The sequence below is a fragment of the Embiotoca jacksoni genome, unplaced genomic scaffold (assembly GCF_022577435.1).
Source record: "Embiotoca jacksoni isolate LCO1_2020_lvr unplaced genomic scaffold, fEmbJac1.0.p SCAF_3, whole genome shotgun sequence".
NCBI lineage: Eukaryota > Metazoa > Chordata > Actinopteri > Embiotocidae > Embiotoca > Embiotoca jacksoni.
Window position 1 is genome coordinate 12,445,048 of NW_027185381.1, and position 23,044 is coordinate 12,468,091.

At 39.9% G+C, this 23,044-nt stretch overlaps 2 protein-coding genes across 2 annotated transcripts; one reads left to right on the top strand and one right to left on the bottom strand.

The window, feature by feature from the left end:
* Nucleotides 1–227: 227 nt before the first annotated feature.
* svip (small VCP interacting protein) lies at nt 228–4,480 on the top strand. Its single transcript, XM_069163334.1, has 5 exons — nt 228–344; nt 645–708; nt 973–1,023; nt 1,913–2,026; nt 3,150–4,480. The coding sequence occupies exons 1-5, from the start codon at nt 319–321 to the stop codon at nt 3,162–3,164; spliced, it is 270 nt and encodes an 89-aa protein (XP_069019435.1). The 5' UTR covers nt 228–318; the 3' UTR covers nt 3,165–4,480.
* A 318-nt stretch (nt 4,481–4,798) lies between these two features.
* LOC138206539 (growth arrest-specific protein 2) lies at nt 4,799–22,839 on the bottom strand. The gene is made up of 8 exons (XM_069163329.1): nt 22,682–22,839; nt 17,600–17,761; nt 15,342–15,472; nt 12,319–12,460; nt 11,030–11,093; nt 10,687–10,903; nt 10,484–10,591; nt 4,799–6,363 (listed from the first exon to the last, which is right to left on the bottom strand). Exons 2-8 carry the CDS (start codon nt 17,742–17,744, stop codon nt 6,151–6,153), a joined length of 1,020 nt encoding a protein of 339 aa, XP_069019430.1. The 5' UTR covers nt 17,745–17,761; nt 22,682–22,839; the 3' UTR covers nt 4,799–6,150.
* Between the last annotated feature and the right edge of the window lie 205 nt (nt 22,840–23,044).

The window sequence follows — 23,044 nt, forward strand, 5'->3', positions numbered from 1 at the left end:
CACGAGCGAGTTACGTTCAAGATCGCGCTGCACAGATTATTCTACAATTAACGTAAATAAAGAAAAATAAACGATTTGTCAACTATGAAAAACAATAGTGATCTGTTAGGCTTTTTTGTTGTTGTTGTTGTTGTTGTTGTTGTTGTTTATTCTTGACGTGCCGGTTGGGTTTACAACACGTCAGCTGGAAACGTGAACAGTGTTGACAAACGTGAGGTTATTGAACACACCTGTTCCAGTTGAACTCCGATCAAAACAAACCCAGAAGGGAAAAATATTTGCCGTGGGCGTCTGACTTTCAACCGAGCTGTTTCCCAAATGCCGAAGCGGATAAAGAAGAAAAGGTCTGACGAGAAATAGTTTATTATTATTATTATTATGTGGCTTTGGAGAAGCAACTTGGCTTTTTAGCGCGTTGATAGCTGGTAGCTAGACTGCTAATGCTGCCGGAGCCAACCGCAGCCGCCGTTAGTCAGCTAACGGTCACGTCATGCCGATAGAGACCGCTTCTTTTACCGTAAACATCGAGCCAGCAGCCGGGGACAGGCCTACCCGCTGGGTGGGTCAGCTACTTAGGCCTAACCGAAGACACTGATAACTCACTTTCTACGTTGCCTTTTCCCTGCCCGGACCATCAACTGAAGCATGGGGATGTGCTTGCCGTGCCTCGGCGGAGCAGCGGACGACGTGGTTGTCACTCCGGATCCGGTAAGTTCATCAACTACCAACTTTTAGAAAAAAAAAAAGGGCGACACGTCTCACTTGTACCCAGATGTGAAGTAGGAACTAATACGAATTCATGAGGTTGAATTTTCATCCGTCACGCGTAAAGGACACCGTCAGGCCCGGTTGGGTGGTGTCGAGGAGGCGTTGGCTGTGTTTTAGTCTCTAAACAATGTTGAACGTGGTCCACGTGGTGAGGACAGACAGTCCGCTCAGCTCCAGCTCACGAGTTGTCTCTGCTCTTAACAGGATACGAGGAGACGACAGCTGGCTGAAGCTGCTGAGAAGAGACAAAAAGAGGTAAATATGTTTTATTGTTCACGTGTCAAGTGCTAAAACACTGAGGTGTCGACACACTCGCCAGATTATCAGGTGTAATTTGCTTCATGTAATGTTTTGCGATACCCCAACCACGGACTCGGTTCTACCACCGTGAATGTAGTCTGTGATTTACAGTGTTGTTGAATTATGTCCTGAGAGATGTTTCTATTATTTTGTCTACCCCCCCCCACCCCCCATTAAATACCCCCTCTCTAAAACTGAGCATTTTAACCTGTTCAAAAACAAGATTAACTGCTGCGCTGTGTACTTTATCTAATAATCTGTAAACTGAGTGCAGTAAAAAATATCAGTTTATTGTAAAAAAAAAAAAGACTCCCCATCTAAGGCGGATCTACTGTACAGTGTGGTGAGTAATGTTTTATTGTGCAGAAAAGCCACTCGCAAACCAATAAGAGCCGCGCTAAAGTTGTATCAAGGTAAGACGTAGACAAGAATAAAAAAAAACTCCTTGGCCTGTGGACTGGCTCGACTGTCACAACTTTCTGCTCCGAGTCACTGTTTTCATCATCATATCTCTTCTGACACCCTGACAATTCACACTTTTACTACAACAGGTAAAAGCACTCGGCCCTAACCCACAGTCACGTTTCAGCAGCACAGCACTATTGAACAGCGTCTGCTCCATCCTTCAGCTGCTCTGTCTTACTTGGCAGTCGAATGCCAGTTTTGATTGACCGTAACTTCTGCTTTTTGAATTGATTAAAAAAAAAACACTCTTGAAATACACATGCACGCCTTTAAAACTGCTTGTACGTGTTTTTAAAAAATGTAATCAACGCATACACACTTTTCTAATAATGCCATTGCCTGCTGGTCTCTGATAATATCCTGCCCTCTTTCCACACAGACAGCGTACAGGGGTGTTAAAAATCCAGGGGCGGTCGAGAGGAAAAAGAAAAAACAAGAAGAGATTGAGAAACAGGCGATGACCACCTCTGTGTCTGGTGGCGGTGGGTTGAAGGTTAGTTTTATGGTTATCCATAAACTGTTTAATTTCTAGAACAACAGGAGTTTAATTTATAGTCCAGATAAAAAGGACTCTGTCAGCCTGAAGAACAAACACATTTCAGCACATTTAATTTGAAGTAAAATAATGAATACTTCATTAAAGTGCCAGCTTTATGTAGTGGTATATCAATATTGAAACTAGTAAAAGTATTGCTGTTTTAACACATAGTGCTCAAACTGCAGAGACAGAAGGAATTAGTTTTCGGGCAGCTGTGAGTTCGTTCACTGTTAGTTCATTCGTTCACAAAATTCCTCCTCAATATGATGAAAAAAAAATTATATTATTGACTAGTTAAAGTTATTTAGGTATATAGTTATTAGTCTTTAATTCTTATGTTGTAACGTTTTGAGCAATTTATGGCACAGGAGTTTCTTTGGGGATTAATAAAGTTCTATCGCCTCTTAAGAGCTCACGTGGATCAGAGTTGATTGCGAGTTGAAACTTGAGATTGAGACGGATTTATTGGTCATGAGGAGGAAATCTGATTATGACCGTGAAAAAGATAACATGAGGGTGTTTGTATGTTTTTGACAGTTTGCAAAAACATACATTAGCAATGCAGTACCCATTATCCATTTGATTTCAAATTATGTATGCTGAAGCATAAAACAGCAAACTCTCCAAATACTCAAAGTATGGAAAGCATGTTTATTGAAAATGTTAAAGGATTATAGTGATATATAAACAAGACTCGGTCAAAGCCTGGTATTTGGCTGGACCGCCTTTGAAATGTGGGCTTTGTGTTTTAATATGTATACAGGAAGTTGTGGCATTTGGCCAGCAGACGGTATTTCTTCATCACTCAGTCACTCACTCGGTGACATTTTTTAACAAGGCTCGTTCTGCTGTTCCGGTCCAACCAAAAATGGCAACGATTACTGCTATGTTAAAGTGTAATATGATGTACCTTAAACCCAGTGAGAGATTAGATATGTTAAAAGTATTACACTAACCAATAAGTGCAGGAAACATTAGTTTCATAGGGTGATGGATGTTTTACTGATGGGCCAACGAGCTCGATCTCTTGAACACTGAACTTGGTGACAATTTTTTGTCTCTGTTTTTTTGTCTTTAGTGGCAGATGGGCTGAAAACCATAATGGGGGAAGTATGAACTCTGATGTCCAAAACAACATGAAGTGTTGCTGTAAGATGACTTGAAAGATATTGGAAGTACTGTCCATTTTTACTTCTTTATTTCAAAAATCAAATTTAAAGAAACAGCTACAGTCATCAGGCTTCATGCTAAACAAGCTGAAGTTATTCCAGACACAACACAGCAGTACTTGCCAAGTTACACAAGCCAGTTTAGACTTTTGAAGAAGTCAGGGATGACACGGTAATGTGTAAAGAAATACACTACTGTACATCCTGGTTGTATTAGTTTTATTTGACAATTAATTATAGTCTGACAGTGACTTACATTAGAAAACATAGAAGAACATGATGATGAAGTGCCGTTGTATATTAAGACAGAGCTGTCCTCAAAGGTTATGGCTATTGTAGTTGAGGATCAGAATTCACTGTATGGCCGTTAACAGACACATTATTTTTTAGTGTGCCTCAATAAGGATCCCGTTAACACTCATTCACTTTGTTTGGAACTCTTTTTTTTTTGGCAGCACAAAAACTAGTGCTGACAGTGCTAGTTGGTCTTTACTAAACTTGTAATGTGCTTCCCTCGTCACTTCAGTGACCAGTGCAGTGCATTTGGCCATGTGGGAGTCACTTGTTGAAGACTTGGTTGAGAAGTGCATCTCTAACATTGTGCTGAGATGTTTTACAACGTGGTCTCTATGTGGCGCAATATCCTTTTAGTTGCTATTAATTTGGCGATTCGGTCTGTAAGCACATGAAAGTTAATGTCGCTACAGAGCTGAATCGTGCAAAACAACTCTAAAACAATCTCCTGACTGTAAAAATGAAAAGGAGGAGTGATGGATGTGTCCTTATTAATCTTGTGCTAAAGACCTATTGCACTTCACACTAGTCTTTGCTCTGCTTTGATAGAGTCCTTTTTGTTTTTTATGCAGTTTTGAGTTTGTTACATTGAATTATGACGTATGCAAAACACTGATGTGATGGCTGCTTAATTTAAATGAGATATGAAACGTGTTTGTGAATTGCCACTATACAAACTGAAGATTTAGTTATTCACTCGCCTACACACAAACAACAAATATGCTTCAAGTTACTCGTATGTTGGGAGATTATTGTCGACTACAGTGGAAACAAGTAGAGACTGAAGGAACCGGAAAATGTAGTGAAATATTTATTTTGACTTGCCTATTTGAGTGCATTTCTTACCACCGTCTCTTGGTCCTTAAATGCTTCTGGTGCTCTTGCCATTTTGTAGAACAGGAAATCTAGCCAATGTTATTTGCTACAATAAACCACATTTCTGCTACTCTTGTGTGGATTTCGTATGTTCAATTACAGTTTTACACAAAGATGATCCAATACAGATAAAGTGATTATTGGTAGAATTTACAGCAATCTACAGCTGAGATATGTACTTGACCAAAATGTATGTCATTCATAATGTTTGCTCTCAGCTGTGGACTTTATAAATCTGATGATCAGATGAACATTTAGCAATTGTTTTGGGGATTTTTGTATATTTACGAACACGTTTTACTGTATATTCCAACATAGGCTCTTTTTATGGGCTTTTCGTAAAACCAGTCCAGTTGATAATATTTAAAAATAAAGTAAATATTTCAAATTGTGAAGTTTCAAGTTTTGCAAATTTATTGAACTTTTACATCCAAAAACAAACTGGATCCATTCACTGCAAATTCAGACTTTGTGCAAGTGATCTAATACCGAACCAACACATACATTTTACAGGAATATAAACTTGTACAAATTGTTAAATTCAGTTATAATGCAGTAAATCATATCTCACATTTGTAAGAATCTAAAGCTAAAAAAACAGATTATTCTCACATTTAAATGATAACTCGACCTCTAGAGGTCAGTAACATACAACAAACTGAAGAATGGCTGAACCATTTACTGTAAGCTTATCAATCATAAGTCAGTGAGGTTTGATTGTCCAGATGATTGTCTATGTTCTTACATTAGAAATTATTTCACACGAGTTATTCCAAAAATGAATAATACCATTAAAATAATAATAGTATAAAAATGCATAAAATACTTATTTAACATGTAAACAATCTAACCATTGCTTTTTTTTTGTTAGTCTAATAAGAAATACATGATAAAGAAAAAGCTGTAACATTTTATGATTCATGTATATTTTTTATAAAATGACTGTACAAACTATCATGTAAAGCTTTGGTCATTTTCTTTTGGTTGTAAAGTCTCTTCTTTCTCTTCTTCTTCTAATGTCACAGTTAGAATTTAGTTTGAGGCGGTGCCTATGAGAGCCGATGTACAATATGGCATTTCGAGAAATAACATCAATCTAATGGAAAACTGAAAGAGGGGGGAAACAATACATTGCCTTAGTGGGACATGTCTACTGGCTCTCTACCAACACACACACACACAAATGAAAAAAATCCACATCAGCTTGTCAAAGACTATTGTCTTCAAAAAAGGTGCTGAAATCACCACAATTTCCTTCAAAATATTGTTTTTAACACATTCAAATACAGACCGCTACGATTGACCTGTTCAACTACCGTATAAGAGGATCATCTGTGCTAAAGTCTGAAAACACTTCACCTACTCTTAGTGATATACTGCTTCAAATACAAATAAATGAGAAAAAAAAAAATCACAAATCTCCAGCTTGCTGCCCAGTTAACCCATTATATCGTAAAGACAACAATGTTTCAAGCTGTTTACACTTCTGTAAAACTAAAAACACAACAGTTTGAGTCTATGCGTAATCTCATCACAAACACCCATGAATGCTTTTTGACAGAGACCAAAACCAAATCATCACTTTTACACAAGCTTTCCACGCATGCTCCTTTGCTGTAGCTTCATCTTTATAAGAACAGGGATATGTTACATAGCTACGTCCTCTAGCTGTGGAGGAAACAGCAGCATTAAGTCATCCCCTGTGTCCATTCACTAATGGCACTTTTCAGTCTCATGTCTTCACTTTTTGCTGCGATAGTGGGAGGCCACCACCAGGTAGCTGTCGGAGGTGAGCTCCTTGATGTTGGGGGATTTGCTGCTGCTCACAGGGGACATTTTACTCTCCACGCGGGAAATTTGGAGCATGCGGCACGGGTCGTGTTTGAGCAGGTAGCTCTCGAAGGTCTCCCAGCCTCCGCCGACTCGCACCATCACGTGCTTGTTGTGCAGCATCTGCAGAAGGCAACAGGATTAGGGTCTCACTTTGTGATGTTGGTGTGTCAAAGACGAGCTTTCATGGTAGTTGCAGAGACCTTCTATAGGACGAGTGTCATTTGGCTGATTGAGCCTTTTGAGTTGAAGTTGAATGAACATTTAATCATGGCTTTGACGTCAAAGCTTGTTGATTGATGTGGATGGTGTCCCTGGAGGAAAGCTTTCTCCACCCTACGACCCTAATGCACTACTGACAAACATAAAGCTGATAGACTCATGTCATTGTCTATAAGACTCAGACACTTCAGTTTGAGAAAAATGCTCACAACGTTAGCGCGGAATATAAAATATAATATTTCCTAATTAGCACTCAAAACTCAAAACTGATGTAGATGTCACAAGCGGGTATTTTAGTCATAAATTCATGTATTGGATACATTTTGACCATTTCTAAAGTTGTGATTTGATGATGGTGGTGGAGGAAAAATAAAGGAACACCGGGTATCACAACTCTGTCTGATTGTGACATAAATTCTGGACCAAATGTTGTTGTAACATGTCAGTTAATCTCATAAATAATGATAATCAGCCAAATGCTGCCTGGTGGCACTAGAAGCATTGTTAGGGGATCGCTAGAGTCATTAGGATTCATCCTCTGCGTAATATGAATGTCTGAAACAAATATAATTACAATGCATGTCATTGTCGAGAGTTCTGCTACAACATAGAAATGTCAATCCGCTGGGAGAGGCGGAGAAAAAGTTCAGGAAACACCAGGGTCAGTATGGGTTCATCCTCTGGGGATGATCTACAAAACTTTCTGGCATCTGACCAAGCAGATTACATCACACCAAAGTGTTGGACTGACAAAGAGACAGACCAACTTCAGCATTCCCAGAGTCAGGCTGCTAACATGGCTTAAACACTTTCATCACTAAACAGCACACAACCTTAGAATTAAGTGCTCTGGTTAACCAAGGAATTACTGTATCTGCAGTTTTAGTTTCTGAATCAATTGTTTTAATATGATGCCACTTGCCACGTCAGGGCACATTCTCAAGGTTGGCTACCATGGCAACGGCCCTCATTACAATGAAGAGAAGAAATAAAACGTCTGTGGTATATTGGACGATCAGACGCTTGCTTTCCCCATAGGCTGTGCACATAAAACATGTCTGACTCACGATGGACGCTTATCGCCCCTCCACCTCATTAACACGACATTACATCTCTCCGGAAACAAGCTTCTTTACTGAATGGCCCTTTACACAGAAGAGTAAATAAACAGGTGATTGTCGAGGCTAGTAGGAAGCTGTATTCACGTTTTAAAACAGAAACAGTAGGAGAATGATTTAGCCAGAAATCCAAACTAAATAGTTTAAAAAAAAGAGTAAACGACCTCATGTCCTATGAGGTCTTTTTTGGAGTGTCATTGTCACCTCAGTATGGCCAGATATGAGACTTCTTGCCCTCCAGCAGCATAACATACAACATTTATAAGCCTCTTAAAAGAATCAATCTAGAGGGCAGTGGTGGGGCAGTGGCTCCAATCACCAGCACCAGGCCTCAGGCTTTGTGGCTGTGGACTTAATGGACCTGTGTGATGCAGAGAGGTTTCAATCATGATGCTCTGGGACGAGACCCTTGCAGGGAGCCAAGTCCCTCCTCAGCAGGCAGGAGAAGGGCAGGGGCCCGGGGCTGAGTTGGGACAGCACTTCTCACAAACACTGCGACGTTTCTCTGCTCTTATTGAAGCTACAAGCAGCTCATTTATTCCAGGAGCTGAGAAGGTCAGTCTCTCAGGCTGTGCAGATTATTGTGAAGTGAGACTGTGATATCTGCAGCACGTCACTGTTGTCCTCGCTCCCAGCTGCCTGCACACAGCGACCAGCCTTACTGTATTCATGTCTTTTCAGTAGAAGCAGCTGCTGCGTGGAAAAAAAAACCATGTGAGGAATTTTAATTAAAGCATTTTCACCGTGAAGAGAGTTGGCTGAGAGACAGAGGAAATAGATGTTCACCACTTGCTTTGTTTGGCCTGATCAAAAGCTGTGTCCCTCACACAGTGACTCATACCCATGATAACACATGGTAATACATGGTAATACATGTAATCTTTGTGTAATTTTACTCCTCTGTTTGCTCTGTGTATATGACAGCGCTACCGCAGGTCGTTTGTTCCGACCGGTTAGACTTTCCAACACCACCATAAAATAATGTGCCACTATTCATATTCATTTCATTTCATTTTATTGCACTGGTCGCTTTTTCCATTCATCCCAAACTGTATTTATTTGTTTGTTTTTATTTGATTTGTTTTTTTGTGTGTATATAGTCTGTGTGTGTGTGTATTTATTCATCACTGTTTTTCATATTGTGTGCACCTTTTTGTTCTTTCTATGCTGCTGTGATGATCGAATTTCCCGACTATGGAATCAATAAAGTCAAAAATCAAATCTAAATTTAATCTAAATCTAATGACATATATTGCATGTCTGAGTTATCCCTCCTCTGTTGTTCATCCCGAGGTTTCTTTCCTTTTTGTTAAAACGTTTTTTTTGGGGCGAGTTTAAGGTAAGAATAAAAGTGTCCTCGTTTGAACTAACGAGGACTAGTTCGAAACTGATTTGTGATGTTGGTCATTTAAATAAAACCAGACTTGACTTGGCATGAAATGTAGAGTAGATGCTGTACAACAGATTGCACTGGATCAACACTTTGAGCTTCTCACCATTTGTCCTTGGTTGCTCAGCAACACAGCGAAGGCTGAAGCATTCAAACAACGAAAAGGCATCAAATGATGCCAAATGTAGAGATTTACACCGTGTCTCATGTTACTCGAGCTGAAAAAACTTTTAAATTGCAAATTAGAGGCTTAATTTTCTTACTAATATTAAAAAAACAGGTTTGTTCATCAAAACCTGACAATAATTGAGATTTTATTTGGTTAAGGGTTTAACATTAGTAGCTGCAATATAATGGGCTGTCAGCAGAGGACATCCAAGAGTAAACTCTCTTTTGCACGTCTGCACATCCTAAACATACCATCAGCATGAATCACATTCTTGGAGGTGTTAATCCTGACTGTGGGTTGCCAAGTAACCAGGATCCCAAAGGGACCGAGGCTACTTTTCTGATCTGTTAGCCTCCATTTATCTTTCTCAAATATCCTTCATCCCTCCACTCAAGAGAAAGTCTAGCACTTCCTGGGCTGATAGATTCAATGTGATTATAAGATGTAGTCCACGCAACAGACAGTTTTGGGTAACAGTAAATAATTTACCAAGTAATAGCTTGGTCATCATATATAGAAATGTGTGCATGTTACTCTCTGGCATTGTTTCAGTTGCTGTATATGAGACCTCACAGCAAAGGCTGCCTCTCCAGACACAATGGAAGACTTCTATCCCAAAGCCATACCCAAGTATCACAAAACTGCCATATGCTGTGTGAATGAAAAAGAGTTTGCTTTGCCGTGTGAGAGTGTGTTGTTATCGCCCACAAACAAGACTGAAAATAAAAAAAAACAAGGATGCATTTAGATGAGCAAAAATATAAATGAAAAGATTTTCGGTGTCCCTTTGTAATGTTATAAAATCTGTTGGTCCCATAAAAAAAATTATACTGATTCTCCACAATTAATGGAGATAACATTTCACTACTTGCCATTATATTTTAGTTTTATTCTAGTTTTACAGTAGAGATTTATAGTAAAGGTATTTTTAGTTGAGTTTATTACTCCATATTTCAAAGGGGCATGTTGTACATTATGTAGTGGAGTAAAAACTGCAATATTTGCCTCTGAAATGTAGTGAAGTAAAAGTTGTTTAAAATGTAGTTACTGAAACACAAGATGAGAAAACGTGCCCCCCTGACCCACCTCAACAATGTTATACTGCTTAAAAAATAAAAACACTCAGGCACATTTTCTGCTTATAATATAAAACTATGAAATCAGGTCATTTACTTTAAATTAACATTTTTACCAGTGTTGTATCCCCCCCCCCCAAAAAAAAATTTAAGTAAAGAATCTGAATACTTTTCTGAAATTATAAAAAAAAATTTTAGAGCACCAAATTATTTGCCAACACCAGATACTGAAAACCTCATATCATATTATCCAATATAATATACTCACACGTATAAAAAGCATTTTCTCCCCAACACGGTATCGACCCTGCGACTGTCTTTCCACACAGAATTGATTCACACACCTGCAGGGTGGATCATCCGCGATAAGTCTTACCTGTAATACACATTGAAATAAACGTTTTTACAGATGTTTCCCCTGCGTTATCAAAAAGTAGAAGCAAAACCAGAGGTTAACCACCAGGGACTTACAGCATCATCCAACAGCTTCCCTGTACTTTTTTTGCTAGAAGTCACTTTGGTCGGAGTCGGAGTCGGGGATGGGGAAGGAGACGGGGAAGGAGATGTAGAGGGCGATGGTGGGAGGAGCTGAGCCGAGGGCACAGGTGACAGGGGAGGTGGAGGTGCCTTCTCTTCTTGTTCTATCTCTTTCTCCAGTTTTATAAGGCCAGGAGGCTCCACGTTGTACCTACGAACAAAGAGTAATGTCATTCTATAAGTATAAAATCAAGATATGATCTGAAGAAGTATACTGGAAGGTAGTCAAAGGTGAACTGTGATAAGCAGAGAGGAAATATCAAAAGCAAGAACATACCGTGATGCTAGCCGGCCCAACTCTAAAAGACAGAGGCACACTTCTCGTGGCTGCTTATGTAGAACTACAAGGAGAGATCAGTTTTAGCATTGGGTCATAGGGAGACATTGTACTGTATGAGGAACAAGGCGATGAGTGAGGGTGAGATGGACATAAACACAAGCTCGTGAAACTACATGCATTTAAACCTCCCTTTCCTCTGCCGTCCTGTTCGTCCCAAATCAAATGTTAAAGAGTATTGTTCAGACTTATACTGTACATCTACACTCAATGTGTTAATTCTAAACCTTAACAAATATCAAACCAGACAGCAAATGATGAATGTCACACAGCACACCATGCATTATAGACACAATATCCACTGCATGATAGCAAACCTGAAGTTCTTACATCTACTGCTGAACTGATAAATCCATCCAAAGACAGGAAGGAGGAAAGAAAGAGAGAAAGAATGAGAGAAAGAAGTCAGCTGATTGTTGTTTGCTGAAGTATTTTCACAGCATTGTATCACAATTACATGTCCACTGCATTTGAAGGGGATTAATAGTTCCTAATGTGTGAGCAATGTGGCATTCTGAAATTATTTGCAGTGTTTAAATTGCTTAGCGATGGTTGACCAACCTCGAGTCAGAATTACAAGAACGTTATTCTCGTTATTTCTGTTGTACTGGCACAGTCACATACCGTACATCTAATTGGAAGGACATTTCAGTCCGGACATAGCTGCAGGCATATTTCTGTGAAATAACATGCAAGAAATCTTTGCAGTAGATTAGAGAGAGGCAGATAAAACACTGGCTGTGTGAATGAGGACGAGAGAAAAATATCTCCTCTCTGAGATGAGGGAAATATTTGCATAGTGTTGCCCTACTTTCTCACCAACTCACACCCTTCTGTCTGTGCTCCCTTTTGTTTTGCTCCTGACATTTTGTGCATGAGCACAGCATTTGAGATGTCCTTATTGTCGGGTAGAGCTGCTCCAATCACTGTGCTCCCAACAGACTGCTGCCCTTGTGAGCTTTGTGTGGACGTCAAAGTGGGTCTCTGAACCTCTGAGGGGAGGAGAGGGAAACAGTCCAACCTGCGTGCTACTGTACCTGCACAATCAGCCCATTCACAGGAGATAGAAATCTGAGTCCATTGCTCTGGCAGTGCCAGTGGCAGTGGAAGACCAACAGTGTTGTATCTCTGTGAGGAAACTGATGCCGGTTTATGAACCCGGTATGGCCTACATTCAGATTTTTTTTTTTTGCTTTCGGATGTTTATAGAAGACAGAAAACAGACCCACCTAAACCTTCTGACTCAAACAGACATGTTTCTCCCACTCCAACCTCACGACACCAGGCCAGGAAGTTGGCTGTGTTGTCCCGTGCAAAGAAGGAGCCGGAGGGAGCACTCTGGCGACATGGTATCCTCCGATAGGGAATGCTCTGTTACAGACATAGAAAAGTTAGTCCACAGAAATCTACCTAAGATGGAGAGCATCTCCTTAACTTCACTGATATATAGTACTTAAACCCTAATTTTAAAATGATCTTTTAACTTACTTTGTCAAAGAAAGAACCACCAGAGTGGCTCGTTCAGCCCAAACCCCAGTTCCCATCAAAACATAGCGCCACACACTCTTCATCTACACCGATGTCTGCTCCATCTGCTGAGGCTCTGGTTTCAGCCCAAGATCAAGGACCTTTTCCATACAGATCAATATGGGAGATGACGGGTTTAAAAACTGGGGCTACTTTACCAGGCCTTCTATGATTTGGGATCAAATGACGTGCTTATGAGTTTCAGCCCCCACACGGTCTGTTCAGAGATTTATGCGCCTTGCTGTGGTTTTATACAGGATATGTGTGTCTGTGCTTTGTGAAAGGTGCAATGAGCTCATGCTGGAAATATGCTAACTTTTGTGAGTATTTTTTTTTTTCACTCCAGGCTCTCCTTTTGACTTTCTCTGGGATCTTTTGTGTCGTTAAATTACTTTGCATTCCTGGAGAAATAATGTTGGCTACAATGCTCGTGCTGTTTGATCTAACAATTAGAATGACGTGTAATTATTTCTGCTGTGGCTTGCCAAGTGGTCTGCACCTTTGTATCTTTACTAATTGCACAGGAGGCAGAGAACATCTGGAAAACATTATCTTCACAAATGTGGGAGTGAATAGTAAGGACAACTTTACTTGAATTGAGCAATGACAGCTACAATAACCTACTTTTCTTTCATTCTGAAAATGTATAAGCTCCTCATTCCTACACATGTTAGAGGAATAGTTTGACATTTTGGGAAATATGATATTATTGACGTATCTGTCTGTTGACCAAACAAGACTCAAAAATGTCTTCCGTTCAATGTCACTTCTCTCAAAACATAAACCTTTTGAAATGTCAGTAGTGTCGCGATACATTTGACCAGTTAATGGTGGCTGTAATGAGCTCGGCACATGGCAGTGCTATGACGAGAAATAATTATTATTTTCAGTCATCTTTAGTTGATGTTGATTGATGTAAACGGATGGGAGGATGTGTGAGAGACAGCATCTACAAAGAGCGATTTATTGTTTCTCTCTGCTGCTATCCCTTCCAGTAGTCCCACTTCACACACATGAACTTACAGCGGGGCTGGAGCACAGATGCAAGTTTCTCTTTTAAGTGGTAAAAATGTAACATTAAACAGCTACAGCTCATAAAGTACCAAGATGAGCTGAAAGTGTCATAGGATGAGATACAGTGCAGGCATGTTTCAGTGAAATAACCTGGAAAACATTATTAATCTTTCATAGCTCAATAAACTGTAAGCGCTCAGTGTGACACAAGAGCCTCTAATGCAGACAAACAGCTATAAATCATGCTCAATATCATCATGTAGCTCTGCTTGATTTTAAGCCCTATACGTTGTCTATCTGTCTCAGGACTCCTCTGCTCCCTCTTTGTTGGTCTCCACGATCAATAGGCTCCTCTATTTCAGTAGCTCCTCTGCCCTCCCACAGTTATTGACCTCAAGTATTTCCTCACATCTGTGCTGCTGCACTCGATCAGGAGACCCACCGTCATCGCCACAGTAATGCCTCAGTGCAAACATCAACAACTCTCACTGAAGAAGCAACAAAAGAGCCTTTTGCTTCTTTTCCCTCTGAGCAGAAACATGACTTAATCAATGTTTCCCCAGCTGGAACCATATCGTCACACTGAGCACCAGACGTCGGCTCAATGTGGAAGTAACATAGATATCTGTTGTAACTGCAGATATTGAAAAAGTTGAATGATGTTGTCATATTCAACACAGACTGAGACACATTTTTAACTTATGGAGTTGGGAATGTGTCTGTGGGATTTCTATGGATTGGAAACAAGTAGAAATATGTGGCAAACATCTTCATTTTACATTTCCTTTGACATGCCAGTAATACACCGAAGACATCAAACCTATCTTGAAGCTGATTCAATCTTAACATTTGCACCTCAGTAATTTAGTTTTCTTACATTATACATTTGCACAGATTGCTTGAGTTAAATTACAGGTAACTACTTGCAAAGTTTAGTCAAATTCATTAAACCCTCTCTTAAGGCGCACAAGAAAAGAACATTTAACGTAGTTCTCCCAAATCTCACAGGGGTTGTGGGGCCCCATCAGTTAATGTGTCCTTGCTCTCCTTATTTTTTTTTTCTTTTTGCCCCGTTGAAGGCTGCAGGCCCCCATCCCCCAGCTCACTCTTTGTGCACTCCTTTCTGAAATCATGAAGTTGGAATTCATGGGCATTGCCGATCTATCAAAACCAGTCAACTAGTAAGATATATGAACAGAGAGAGCCTCTGTTCATATATCTGAATTGACTCTGTCTGTCCTCCAAATGTTGTGCTATCAATGTCTTTGAGATAGGAGGATTTTAATAGGAGCAAGATTTGTATTTTTTTTATTGATCTTTTAAAGAGAAACCTAGTATCATCATCAATCTACTAGTTTCCTGTCTCAGTGAGAGGCAATCAGAGTTCAATAGTGTTGTCTCAAAGCAGTCTGGTCTCAGGACATGACAGAAAAAGTGTCTTCTGATGGATAATTCACATGGTAATACACAAAATTGATTTGATATCAGGGGAGCTGTTAGAACAGTTAAGACCAACATGGCTGTCAGTCAATCTGATTTAATAAGTCGCTGCTTGAATGATGTTTTCCCGCTCAGAAACAATCCTCTGCGAAACCATTCAAACTGAAAGTTGGTCTGGGAACACTTTCAGCTAAGATTTAGCTTCCAGATTAGTGTTTTCACTGTAACCTGTATCACGCCAGATGACGGCAATCCTCAGCTTTCTCTGTACCTTGCTGTTGCAATGGGCAGGCAGGTCTCCATTACTGTGCCTGAACTTCCCCTGTAGTGTCTCAGCCAGCTGGCACAACAGGAAGCCATTGTCTAACCGATCCATGAAGCTCTCAGCGGTGATTTCCAGACCTGAGCCGGGGACACATAAAGACAGGAGACAGTCCAGCACCATAAATCCATCATAATGTGCTCATTTAAAAAAGATATACAGTATAAAGACATAAAACTTAATCTCCAGGTCACTCCCACCTAAAGCTGAAGGTGAATGTTGTTGCCTCTCAAAAACCCTTTTAATGATTGAGCCTCTCTTTTGCTGCTGGGTATGTGGCAGCTCTGTAGAAGCCAAATGTTGAAATTTTACAGCATGATTTGTTCAAATCTGGGGGGATTTCCTGGTAGTACACCACGGGAGGGCAAAGACAAGGACACATGAAAAGGGGGCTTCTGTTTGTGCACGGTAATGCCTCATTATCCTGCACAGTTGCAGCGATACATTTGTGATCAACATGTGGTGTCCAGTTGACTGACTTCCAGAGGGCCATTCTTTCTTACTTAGATCATTGTGAAATAGGAGGTGGTGGCAGGGGGGTGTCTGTGGAAAGAAATTGGAGCGAGTTTTTTTTTCTTTTATCCCTTTTCTGTTTCTTATAGGAGGAGGGGTTTAGGGGTTCAATGCTTAATGAGTTCCAAATGTTGCAATTGAGCCCAGAAAAGAGAGATTGAAATCTTGAGAAATACTCAGCGAGCTCCTGTCTTCGGCTCTTAGACCCTCGCTCGTCGCTGTGTGAGGAAAATATATTCCAGAGCTCAAACACTCAAATAAGTTGTTTAATTCTTTCAAACTCATATCTCAATAACAATATGACTCAATACTTGAATACACCTCCCACTCAATCAGTGAACAGTGACACTCCTCCCATTATAATGAAGCAGCGCCTTGTTTCTCAGAAGTTAAGTGTACTGAGTTTACAAAACCAACAAACTAGTTCCCTGCAGTGTATTACTTCTGATGTCTTTGAGTCCTTGATCCGTCACCACAGCAGACCAGAGGTTTCTGGTTCAGCTGGTTCCAGTGCAAACACACAGACTGTCGGAGATAACATGGATGACACTTAAGTTGTTTTAAGTTGTTCACTCACAGACAGGAGTCCATTTCAGGAGCTTAACTGGCTTCCAGTTGATTGGAAAAATATTTGTTGGCCTGTACAATGTCCCCTGGAGAAACTCCCAGCCATTAAAAACAACTACACATAGTTTCAATGAAATTTTGAATAACTAACATTGATATTGTTGCGTATTGGTAGACAGTTCTCCTTTTAAAATCTATAATACCTTAAAATGCTGATAAAATACTGGTTACCGAAAAATTTGCCTCTCAGAAATTCAGCAAATAATTGTGTAATTCCTACATTGGAGCAAAAAATGAAGTGTTTGTGTTTCACCTGAGGTTTAAACCAATGATAGCCACATGTATGTAGGACTACACATTTTCACCATGCGCTTGTAAAAAATATCAAATCAGCAAATAAATCATTCTTAGTCTAAAAAAAACATTATTGATACACAACCCTGAATTACTTAGTCCACAGCACAGTGATTTATCATGCAACAGCACAATGCTGATGCTCCTGACACTGCATATTCTCCACCATTGGCTGTGCATTATTTAAGGAAGGTTAATGATGTCCATTACTCATTTAGGGTAAATCTATTCGGAGGGTGTGGGAACACTGAGACACAGTCTGGTGAATTTAAAATAGTTTGTAATGGGGTTCAGATTGATTCCAGTCCCCTGCAGAAGTGTTTACATCAGCAATACCAGTTTAGTTAATGTTAGAGACAAGATGAGGAAATGTGCAGGAAGTTATTTTTAGGACAGTGTTTTAAATGAATCAGCAACAGCACCTTGTATTTTTTTTTAGCGTAGAAATTTTGCTCCCTTCAGCATTTATAACACTTTGTTCACACTGAACTATAATAATACATGAACATGAAATATAACTACTCCTTAAAGTGTGTACGTCACTGAAAGAAATTCTTCAAATACAACCAAAATGTAGACCCTCCTTGGCAGAATAAATTACACCTAAAAAGGTAAACAATTTAAAAAAAAAAAATTATCAGATAATCCTCATGCTGATTTATCTTCAAAAGTTTCCCTTGACAAAAATATCTAATGTATTACAAAGCAAAAATATTCAGATGGAGTTTTACCAGTATAGATGTACTTGTGAATTGCATTTGAGCATAGCTTACCAAGAATATTAGACAGCCACAGGGCCAGGTCCTCCTTCATGGGCAGCAGGCTGGCTTCATGTCGACTGGAAAGCCACTGTTGGTACTGCTGCATGTCTGTCAGGCCGGGGCCGCTGGGCTGTTTGGGGTTCAGGGAGCTGCACATGGTTCCCTTTTGATGGCCTGAAGGCAGGACAGGAGAAGGATAGGGCACAAACATTCAAACATGTCTATATGCATGTAAGGTATCCGTATAAATATGGAAGTGAACAATATACGTGACCCCAGTGTATATACACAGTAAAAAAATCGGTAACATTAAAAAAAATTAAAGATCTGATTTCTTAATTTTGAATCTTACACCACCGCAATGGATTTGAAATGAAGCAATCAAGATGTGATTGAAGTGTAGACTTTCATTCTTAATTCAAGGGGTTTATAAAAAACAATGAACTAACCCTTTAAGATTACAGCTGTTTTTTACATCCGTCCATCCAGCCTATCCCAGCTCTGTTTTTTACATCATCCCTCCATTTTCACAGACTATGAAGTCATTGAACAATTGACCAATAAGCAGTTTGATGGCCAGGTGTGGCGTGTTCCCTCATCATTTCATGACAAAGGTACTGGAGTTGATTCTGAGGGTTGACTTTACATTTAGTAGCTGTTAATGGGACCTCTTGATATGATTTTTTTTAAGCTAATACATTGTAATTTTAGTCATGTGGGGTTTGTCTTCATAACTTGGAAAATGTTGATCTTCCCAATAGCCCATCTCTTCCCTGTGTGCCTTTGCACTTTCTACATTATGTTACACACCTATGAGCTTGCTATATTGTTATCTTCTGTGGTTTCAAGATGCTGTCCATGTTGCTGTTGCATAGCAATGATGTTTCTCATGACTTGACCACTTGAACGCAAAGCATATGGTGCACACGACTTCCCATGTTGTAACCCCGAGTTCCATCTAAACGCATATGTCCAAAGAGGTGTAGATGTAAGTGAAAGACGCCATCTTTAGGCTGAAAAACATCAAAACAAACCTATCACAGACATAGAAGAAACTTTAGTGGCTATACCAACAATTTGGTGCAGTTTTAAAAGGAAGGATTGCACTGGTGACGCTATATTTCATAAGAGAAGTTGATGCTTTTTGAAAAGGAGTCTATTGAAGCCTGAGGTTTTTTGGTGCATTGTCTTCACTTTTCACACCCAGAGACGATACATCCATTTTTATATACCACCTATGAAAAGAAACCCTTCGTAGCATCTGGTTAAAACCAGATGATAGAAGAAGTAGGCCTGTCATTGTCAAAATCAAGCAATACCTTCATTAGTGTAAATAGGGGGTTTACCATAAAAATTAAAACCACAGGTAACACTCAAGAACAGAAAGATTAGACTTTGCTGGAAAACATCTAAAAAATCTGGCCCAGTTCTGGGACAAGACTTTTTAGAAAGATGAAACCAAGATTAGCTTGTGCCAGAATGATGGGAAGAGAAAAATATAGAGGAGGAAAGAAATGGCTTTTGATCTGAAGAACACCACATCATCTGTCAAACATCATAGAGGCAGTGTTATGGCATGGGCCTGTAAAGTCTGGCTGCCAATGGAACTGGGTCACTGGTGCTTATTGATGATGTGACTGCTGATAAAAGTGTCAGGATGGAGTCTGAAGTGTAGAACTACACTTTCTACTCAGATTCAGTCAAACGCTACAAAACTGATAGGAAGGCTCTTCCCCAGCGTAGATGGATAGTCACCAAAAACATAAAACAGTTTAGCTCTTTGGGAACCATGAACAAGGTGAGCTATAGAGGTTATATTTCATGATAACAGAGGAAATCTCTCAAGAAAATAAAGTACTTCTGATTGTTTTTGTTTTGCAGGAATGATAAATTAATCTAAATGATCATGTCCTTCAGTAATAGCTGCCATTTAGGCTCCACATTCCCAAAATAAGAGGATCAAACTAATACAGTAGAAAAGGGATCTGAGCACCTTTGTCCTCTTGGCCAATTCCTGGTGTGGATTACAATCCACCTGATGACATCAGACAGCACTGCTCCTGACCACTTCTCCATTGAACAAGAGACACTTTGATACCAGCCAGACTCATACAGTAGGACTTTTATGCAACAAACACCAGCACAAACAAAGAGCCCCTTCAGATTACCTTACCAATCATACAGTCTGTAACAATCCAATGCAGTCTATTTTGCAGTTAGCCTTAAACTATAGCTTGAGGGATAGACTGCATTTCACATCAATATTCAGAGTGATATTTAACAGCTGCTTATTTCCTGCAAAGTGAAGTCATTGAGTAAATGAGAAATTTCTCAAAGGCTTTTCCAATACCGTGCGACAGCGTGCCAAATGTTCGCTGTCTGAGCTGTAATGTGAAAATCTTTCAGATTTCAGTCCAATGTCACTCCACTAATGGATTTGTCTCAGAGAAGAGTGACTAATTGACAAAACAACTGGGCACCAGATGAGACCTGAGTGGAGGAACAACACACATCAACAGCTCTGCAGTTAATATTCACTATTTTAACAATATAAGTTGCAATTATCTCTCAGTACCTTGACATGGAAACATTATGTGACGCTGACAGGGAGCAGAAATGCTGGCATCACAAGGATACGATGAGTTTTTATGCAAGGCTTAAAGACTGTTGCAGTGGTCAAGGGATTTTATTTAAAATTTCATAAATAAGAAAATATAATAAAATTGGCAAAATCTTTTTCAGAGTTCTTTAACAGTGTGTTCTTCTAATAAAGTGGTTAATGATTCTCTGAATAGAGGCGCATGAGCATCTGTAATAGACATCTTAGCTTCTCTATTGCTACAGACAACCTGACATGACTGATATGACATTTTATTCTACTTTTTTAATTCTTTGTCATTGTTAAGTTCTTTGTCCAGGCTGCATTAAGGGAGCAGAGAGTTGCTTGATCCTGATTCACACACGTAGAATGAAATCTAATTACATTTTAAAGGTTTTGTCCCCAAGCTGGACACAAGCAGGAACATCTAACATTCACCACGGCATGCAAATGGCAACAGGATAGTCGATGCAAATTGCAAGAAGAGCTTATTCAAACATGGAAAGCTTAGCTGCTACGAACAATTCGTTCATAATGTGATGGCTGAAAATGTCCTCTGAATACCGAGGGAGTGTAACACAATGTGAGGAATCTGACCTTTAAAGCTTTGCAACATTTCTAGGTCCCTCTGGAGTCGACTGCAGCCAACTCACACTGCCGTGCCAAAAAACTGGACATCAGGACCTTGATGTCCGACCAAGGTTGTTATCTTCGTGAAGACAACAGCTAGTCACTGCGTACACACGCTCAAACTCTGGAGCTCAGCACTCACACCCAGGTGCTACATTCCCACGTCCACTGTGGTGAAGGCTGGCGGACAGAACAAGGGCACAGGGACAACGTCTCATGTCTCACAGAACAAGACGTATTCATACAAGCTCATCCACTGGTGTGATGTGTAAATACAAACATGGGTATTTGACATGCGTCATTGGGCAACCTGCCAAAAGACTAAACCACTCGTTGTTTGTGTATATATGCATCTCCAAAAAGGAAATTCCCGATAAAATGAAAGATTCCCATATGGCATTCCCACTTGATGAGAGGTGTTTTTCATTCATTGTTTTAATATATATATTCAATTTTCTACTCATTTAATCTCAATGTTAAACTTTTTTCAGACATGAATAAACATCCCGCTGCATTTGCCCCACATTTTCCCAGGAAAAATCCCTGAAGAAGCTGCACCATCTTCTGAACTTGTGGTTGTTATTTTCAGAATCAGGTTCAGACTCTGATGTTTCTGGAATCAGAGAGAGATAACTTTTCTAGCCTGAGGATACTCAACAGAGGCATAATAAATATACATTTTCTCAGTGTGAGAGGCCTCGTGACTTTGGTAAAGTTGTTATAACATGCCACGGTTGGCTGCAGATTGCTCCAGGAAAGGCGTACGGATGGGAAATTTGACTGCTGAATCATCGCAATTAGAAAATACAAGAGCGGCTCTGTCCTCCTGACCCTCGCCACCCTTCATGCCTATCTCATCCACAATAGTAAACTGCTCTGGTGGCTGATTTGCCCATTTAAACGAGGGAATTCTGCATGTTTCTACTGCAGATAAGTGCTGTGTGTTGTGAATGCATTGAGTGCTGTCTTCAGGTATCAGATTGTATCAGCGGCTGTGGTCAGTTAAGTATAAAATCTACAACATTAAATATCAAGAAAAGCAGAATATGCTACTGTATGATCTAAAATAAAACAAACAACACAAAGCCTGTTTACATACTGTCAATATCAAATCACACATTAACGCTGTCTTAATGTGGTAATACACAACATGCAGTGTCTGTGAATTTGCACTAATTTATTACAGATTGAATAATTTCATAATCTAATGCTCAGGCCTTCAATCATAGAGCCCTGTTGTAACATTTGCAAAATCAACAAACAGCTGTTCACTCAGAAAATAAGCACAACCTACTCTGTCTAAATCTAGTGCAATGACTTGGTTTTGGATTGTGTTGTATTGGCCTCTTAAAAGCAGCAGACTTCATTTACAACTGTAATAAGACTTTTAAGTTGTCTCCTGTTTTACAACTCACACAAATAAAGACAGCCACAACAGACAATTTACCACTCTAGAAATAGGAGGGAGGACGTCTGGTGAGTTATGCCTGAAATCCAGCTGAGCACTCACTAGTTAAAACCAATGAAGTGACTGAGAGCTGCTGCTGAAAAAAAAAAAATAGGCTATAACATATTCTGTGTAATTAAAGATGCCTTACATTACTTTTGAGAGAAATATAAAGCAAGCAAAGAAATACCATCTTCCTGTAAACTGTCAAGATGTGAGACATAACTAAGCCCCAACTTTTAGATAAGCTTCAGTTATTACATTATTCTGCAAAACACACGCCCCTCTCGTGAGATGAGCTATAAAACGCATTTACAGCTTACTGCCCACAATCCCAAACTTAGGCCGAATGCGCATAATGACCAATAAGAAAACAGCGAAAATGTGTTGAATGTGTCCAGAAAAGCTCTGTGCTCACCCTTGGGGTTCAGCTCCTTGGTGCGCACCTTCCTTTCACTCGTCCTCTGAGCAGCTGGATCCCAGTTTTCATGCTTTTCACAGCGGTGCACCAAGCCACAGGTTAGGCTCCAAAACACTGAACCAATGTGGACCGGGGAGGTCTTTCTCGCTGCGCATTTGAGATCTGACTGCGCACACACACATTCACATCGGCTGCTCACTCACGCTGTTATTGCATGCTGCTGATTGGGAGGGAAGTTGGATCCTGCTGGCAGTGCCTCCCTCTTTGTTTTGTCTTAATGTGATATTTCTGTACTGAAGTCAGCAGGTCAGACCAAGTAATTATGTGCTTCGATACAGCTTGATATCACCGATTTGAAAA

Excerpts from the sequence above, each read along its gene's own strand:
- svip (XM_069163334.1), top strand. The coding sequence starts at position 319 with ATGCCGAAGCGGATAAAGAAGAAAAG. Across the intron at positions 345-644 it reads AAGCGGATAAAGAAGAAAAG|CATGGGGATGTGCTTGCCGT; the intron begins GTCTGACGAGAA and ends CATCAACTGAAG. Across the intron at positions 709-972 it reads TGGTTGTCACTCCGGATCCG|GATACGAGGAGACGACAGCT; the intron begins GTAAGTTCATCA and ends TGCTCTTAACAG.
- LOC138206539 (XM_069163329.1), bottom strand. The coding sequence starts at position 17,744 with ATGTGCAGCTCCCTGAACCCCAAACAGCCCAGCGGCCCCGGCCTGACA. Across the intron at positions 11,094-12,318 it reads GTTTGAGTCAGAAGGTTTAG|TTCTACATAAGCAGCCACGA; the intron begins GTGGGTCTGTTT and ends CTCTCCTTGTAG. Across the intron at positions 10,904-11,029 it reads TTGGGCCGGCTAGCATCACG|GTACAACGTGGAGCCTCCTG; the intron begins GTATGTTCTTGC and ends CTTTGTTCGTAG.